The sequence below is a fragment of the Meles meles genome, chromosome 10, assembly GCF_922984935.1.
Source record: "Meles meles chromosome 10, mMelMel3.1 paternal haplotype, whole genome shotgun sequence".
Lineage (NCBI taxonomy): Eukaryota > Metazoa > Chordata > Mammalia > Carnivora > Mustelidae > Meles > Meles meles.
The window spans coordinates 92,340,412-92,346,926 of NC_060075.1; the positions used below are offsets into that span (position 1 = coordinate 92,340,412).

Below are 6,515 nucleotides of genomic sequence, written 5' to 3' on the forward strand. Positions count from 1 at the left end.
AAACATATAAGTATGATAAGAGGCAGCTTTTGAAAAAAAGAGAACCATGGAAGTTTTTCTGGTTACTACGAAAAATTTCTGCAAATAAATCACTGACAGTAAAAATGAAAGTCTTGATGTACAAGAATGCTCTTTTATATGTTTAACCACGAGCTGTGGAGACTAACATCCGTTTGTGGCCCTCAGGAGGTTTATCTGGGTCCTCCATCTTGACTGTTCAACTTCGGAAGCCTTCAGTCTGAAGTGGGTTCGTCATTCACAGCTCACCCCAAGATTTCTCTTGACGCTTGTCGTTGCTGGAGTCTTGATTCCAGCCACATGTTCTTGTTGCCTGCCCTGATGTGGATCACCCAAAAGTGAGCAGCGTGCCCTGAGTCTTCCAGCAGAACCAAATCCTGAGAGGAAAAAAGAACGTGTAAGTAGTCTGGGGAGTCGTTTGTTTCTGCCTAGAAAACAAGCAGAGAAATACCTAGAAATTACAGGCTAGGGGCCTGGGTGGCTCAGTGGATTAAGCCGCTGCCTTCGGCTCAGGTCATGATCTCAGGGTCCTGGGATCGAGCCCCACATCGGGCTCTCTGCTCCGCGGGGAGCCTGCTTCCTCCTCTCTCTCTGCCTGCCTCTCTGCCTACTTGTGATCTCTCTCTCTGTCAAATAAATAAATAAAATCTTAAAAAAAAAAAAGAAATTACAGGCTATTGAAGGATAATGTTTGGTGTGGAGGTGGGGGCTGTGGCCTTAAGTCTTGAGGAGGGTGGAGGAGTGCGGCGGGGGGGGGGGGGGGCGTAGAAACTGTAGAACACATTCCCCATGCATTTAAATATTTTTAGGACAATACTGAGAAGTAACTACAGAAGAGTGGGATCTTGCTTTTGTGAAATATCCTTGTGTACGTTATGGAGGGAGAAGAGGCATTGGTACTTTGATGCCCTACTCTGTGTCAGGGAATCTGTTAGGTTCTTTACAGATACAATGTAACTTCGTACAAAATGGGTTTTCTCATTCCCGTATTTTTAGCTGAAGAGACAGCTTTACAGCTAAGCATTTGTCCCACAGTTAGGCTGCTGGTGAATGGCAGGGTACACTGTTTCCAAATGTCATATAGCCCGGGGAGGTGTGTGCATTGAAACTGTGCAACTGACAAATAATTTAGAGTTTCATTGCTTTAAAATAATTTCAAATTTGAAGCTTGTCTTCTTAGACTTGGGGACTACCAAAATTTCAAAACTAAATTGGTATCATATTTGTTCATAAGTTATATGAAACACTTGTTTCACACAAAAATCACATAAGCATTATATATTTTATTTTATTTAAAAATTTTTTTTAAAGATTCTCTTTAAAAAAAAGAGAGAGGGAGCAAGAGAGAGCATGAGTGGGCAGAGGGAGAGAGTGTGGTAGAAGCAGACTCCCCACTGAGCAAGGGAGCCCAATGCAGGGCTCGACCCCAGGACCCCAGGAGCATGACCTGAGCCAAAGGCAGACGCCGAACCACTGAGCCATGCATGTGCCCCAGCATCACATGTTTTAAATATGTACTTTGTGAAAGTGCTTATTCTAGCACATAATATTCGATAATCACGTTTTTGAGTTGTAATAAAATCTTATTTAAATATACTAGATCCAATATAATGTTTCACAAACAAAAAAAAATTAGTTATTGTCTCTGAGGCGATGCTGGAGTAGCAGAAGAAAAATTCTAAAATATCTTAGACATTCGCTGTGGAATAGCTTCTCCCTCAGATACAAACACTCAAACTGCTTCTAGCTAGGTCAGTGGTAGATACGTGAGGAAAAGAGACACAGATGCTTCCGGACAGGAAAGACTGACCTGTTGATGTCTGAGTCCCATACTATCCCATCAAAGGGTGGAAAAGGTTTTTGATTTTTTATTGTTGGATAATCATAAATATCCAACATTCATAAATATTCATAAATACTTACTGATTGCCATAACAGTTTTATGTGACTAACTGTATATCTGCCTAGGTATACAAAGTAAGGAGAAAGGGGTAAATGTCTTTTTGTTTCTGATTTTCACGTGAAGTATCATAACTTTTTTTTTTTTTTTAAGATTTTATTTATTTATTTGACAGAGAGAGATCACAAGCAGATAGAGAAGCAGGCAGAGAGAGAGAGAGAGAGAGAGGGAAGCAGGCTCCCTGCTGAGCAGAGAGCCCGATGCGGGACTCGATCCCAGGACCCCGAGATCACGACCTGAGCCGAAGGCAGCGGCCTAACCCACTGAGCCACCCAGGCGCCCCAAGTATCATAACTTTTACATGGCTTTCTTCGCTGTTGTTTTCGAGCTATCTCAAGTACACTAGCTCATGTAGCTTTCCCATAACCTGCTTCATGCAGACGGTAGGACCTCCTCCCATCTCACAGCTCAAGCTCCGTGGAGCCAGGTGACTCACACACACTCCCAAAGCGACCCAGTGACAGATCTGGCACTCGTTTGCAGGACAGCAGATTACTACGCAGTCACTGCTCCTTATACACCGAGCCTGAAAAACTTACATAAAACTTGAACAGGGGCACCCTAGTGGCTCATTCGGTTAAGCGTCTACCTTCAGCTCAGGTCATGATCCCAGGGTCCTGTGGTTGAGCCCTGCATTGGGCTCCCTGCTCAGTGGGGAGACTGCTTCTCCCTCTCCTGACTCTCTCTGCTCTCTCTCTCTCAAATAAATAAATAAAATCTTTAAAAAAATTAAACAAAAAACAAACAAAAAAAACAAACCTAAACAGAACTCACCCATCAACCCCAGCTTTTCATGGAAATGTAACATACTAGTCTAAGACTCGGGGTTAACAAGAAGAAGAGTGCAGGATATAGTGTGGGCTGCTCCCTGCTCAGAAGCTATTCATAGAAAATATTATATAAATTGATTTATTTATTTAAAGTAGGCTCTATGCCCATCATGAGTCTTAAGCTCACGTCGCTGAGGTTGAGAGTCACATGCTCTATGGACTGAACCAACCAGGTACCCCTAGTAGAAAATATTTTAAAAATGTCTGATGCATCTTCTTATAATAATTGCACACAATTTATATGATCTTCTCTATGTTATCCCAAATTAGATTTCTAACAATAGAAAAAATGACCTTTGTAGATCTGAGATGAGTGTGGACTGTGTGTATGCTGACTCTGCCTTTATTTAAAATTTTGTTATTTTATTCATCATGAATTTTTTGCACTAATTTTGATTTTTTTAAAAAAAATTGCATTAAAATACCATTGATTTTGATTACTGAGTTTTTGGCCTTTCCTTAAATTTTATGCCACAGGCTAACATGTCCCATGCTAATCTCAGCCCTGGCATGTGAGCTTAATAGAATGACTGGGTCTACAATTATGAATTTTATATTCAAACAGACTTATTTCTGTGATTTTGCTTCACTCGTTTTCTTCAGTATGTTTGGGTAATTAAGGGCAGTCCCTGACAATATTTATTGGGTCTACAGCTTGAGGTTTATAAACAGTTGGCTAGGATTGTAAAACTCAATACTATTAAAGTTAGTTGCTGTATAGTTTCCATATATCTGTTATAATTTTGTGAAATTTTGATTTAGGGGTTTACGGTCTTCTGAGCATTTTGTGGCGATACATGGAGCCCAACAATATGACCACCCTGCCAAATGCCTCAAACACAGATCAAGGCCACTGCAAGGGACACTGCAGGATGATTCTGATAATACTCTACAGCATGGTTTTGCTTGGAGGCACCACCGGAACAGTACTGATGTCACGTATGATGTGCAAAAGGAAAAGCCAATCCATGATTGCCATGATCGTTCTCAATATCATAGTGCTACACTCAGTCCTCCTGGTCAGCCTCCCGTTCTGCCTCAGCTATTATATCTTAGGGGTTTGGGAGTTTGGATCCTTTCTCTGCCGACTGGTCAGCAGCATAATATACGGTCATATGTACTTCACCTTTGTTTTCTATGTGGCCATTGTCATACTCCGATTGCTCGTCTATTTTAAGAAACTCCAAATGCAAAAGTTGCAAAAATACCACATGGTAGTATTAAGCATTGTTATTTGGACCATAGGGAGCCTCGTTTTTTGGCCAATATTACTTTTACAATATGGCATACATCCAAGCTACGCAGAAAAACCACGGTGCTTTGAGTTCTACAAAGATCTCAACCGGGGGGAACTCATTATCTTGAACTACTCTATGATTGTCATTATGATCTCAACGGTTGTGATACTCTTTCTGATAGAGATGGGCGTCATCGTTCAACTGATAAAAGCTCTCTGGCCTGACATGTGGGCACATCAAGACTGTAGAGCTCAAATCAAGAGCTTCTTCTTCCTCTTAGTAATCGTGGTCTGTTTTATACCCCACCATGTATTCCGGGTACATTTTATTCAAAATTACTCAGAGATAGACAATTCTGAGTTAGTTCTTTATAATGAAATTTTTGTTGCTTTGACTACTGTCTGTTGCCTGGATATGGTGTGTTTCATAGGTGGAGTTATCCATTAAATACTCCTTGTTCCTCACTTTGTAATTGGTTTTTTTACCATTGTGACGAAACAGTTTCAAATGAACGGCTACTACCATGATTTCAAAATTTTTCAAATTCTCAGCTCTTAATTGTCACTGGAATTATTTTTCCATGAAAAGGTAATGAAGACCAATTGTCCCCCTCTTCTTGGGTGATCTGTTCTCCGTGGCCTGTATGTTCACTTGCCATAGCTCTACCCAAGTTGACCCCAAACACCCTTTTCAGACTCATCTGCTACCTCTTTTTCATGCAGTATTTACTCCTGCTGAGCACAACCAAGGGCCTTTCCTACTCAACAGTCCAGCCTGTTCTCTTTGCCTTTGTTCTTGCTGAGTTTTGATCTTAGAATGTTCTTTCCATCCTTCTCCAAACTATCTCTTCTTCAAGGTCTAGAGAATCTGAAGACATGGACTCGAGAGCCTTAACTTATTCAACTTATGTTCAACCTGATTTACATGTCTCTTGAAAATAACCAATAGTCAGCGAAGATATGGCAGCCGGCCACAGTATTTGGAGGAAAGAACTAGGTTCAGTAGTCAATAGACTTGACTATTGGGAGGAAACACTTCCAGGATTGCTGGAACATTAATATGGTTTGATTCTGACTAAGACTTTGTAGGTACTCAGGAAATAGAGAATGCCTCCCAGATTGACGTTTCCAGACATGGATCCATTACGCAGGAAAAGAAATTGGAAAAGGTGGAAAGCAGCTGGTCTTAGTCAAAGCATGCTACACTGGACTACATTAGAGACTACATTAGACTTTATTAGAGCCCAAACTTTTGAGAGTGTGGGACTGTTTTTAAGCACCCTATATGAACAAGTAATATTACATAATGAAAATCAACTCTGGTATCAGTTAAATGCAATAGAAAAAACCAAGACAAGCAACCTGGATTGAGATAAATAGAATCCAAGCTGGTTGTCTTGGTTATTTTTGATAATAGAATTTATCAAATTATTATTTTTTTTAATATTTTATTCATTTGCTACAGAAAGAGAGAGAGATCATACGTAGGCAGAGAGACAGGGGGAAGCAGGCTCCCTGCTGAGCAGAGAGCCCGATGCGGGGCTCGATCCCAGGACCCTGAGATCATGAACTGAGCTGAAGGCAGAGGCTTAACCCACTGAGCCACCCAGGTGCCCCTCAAATTATTTTTGATCAATAGAATTGCAGTTGATTGTCTTGGTTATTTTTATTGTGTTAGTTGATACTTACCTGACATATAAATTGACATGCCCTTATTCTTTGCTTATAATAATGCTACCTTTGATATTAAATTTTAATGAATCAAGTAACCAAACCCTTAGTGGCTAACAAGACAGCATAGTTAATACAAAAGAATTTGAGAGTCTTCCGCACATGTGGATTCAAAGGTTTTTGGTAACTATGGAATCATGGATGAAGTATTTATAACCATTGAGCCCCAGTATCCCATGTTATAGGGTTTGGGTAAAGGTGAAACAAGACAGCAGCATGTGTTAAGTTGTGTTACAGTGCCAGGCATGTGATCCTCAGGGTAACATTACTTATTTTCCCAATCCAGGGACACTTTTTTGTAAATAATTTTAAAATAGATTAAAAATGTTGATTCATGTAAAAATAGACTTTAGAGGCTCAGATGCTATTCGTTAATGTTAATCTCATGCTTTATATAATTATTAAGTCAGTAACTTAATGGATGCTTATTCTTAGTTTTGCCTATGAACACTTATTATTATTCTATAATTATTTATAATACTTAAAATACTATAGAAGAACCACTTTATAAGCCTGCTTATAAAACAGGAACAAGATAAATAGCAGTGCACTTCAATTACATGTAATCACTTTTTAAGGGGATATGATATATCCGGAATAACTTCAAGATTGTGGTTGATTGTGTAACTTAAGGATACAGTCAGTACTCAACTTACCACTTTGTTGGGTTCCATGAATTCCTTTTAATATTGTGGGCAGCAGAGCTAAGGTAGCCTCTAATGAGCCCTGCCTGATATTC

The 6,515-nt window shown here is 39.9% G+C and overlaps 1 protein-coding gene across 1 annotated transcript; it reads left to right on the forward strand.

The window, feature by feature from the left end:
- Nucleotides 1-227: 227 nt before the first annotated feature.
- On the forward strand, nucleotides 228-5,542 carry LOC123952267 (probable G-protein coupled receptor 141). The gene is made up of 2 exons (XM_046021579.1): nucleotides 228-415; nucleotides 3,571-5,542. The coding sequence occupies exon 2, from the start codon at nucleotides 3,606-3,608 to the stop codon at nucleotides 4,491-4,493; it is 888 nt and encodes a 295-aa protein (XP_045877535.1). The 5' UTR covers nucleotides 228-415; nucleotides 3,571-3,605; the 3' UTR covers nucleotides 4,494-5,542.
- Nucleotides 5,543-6,515: the final 973 nt, after the last annotated feature.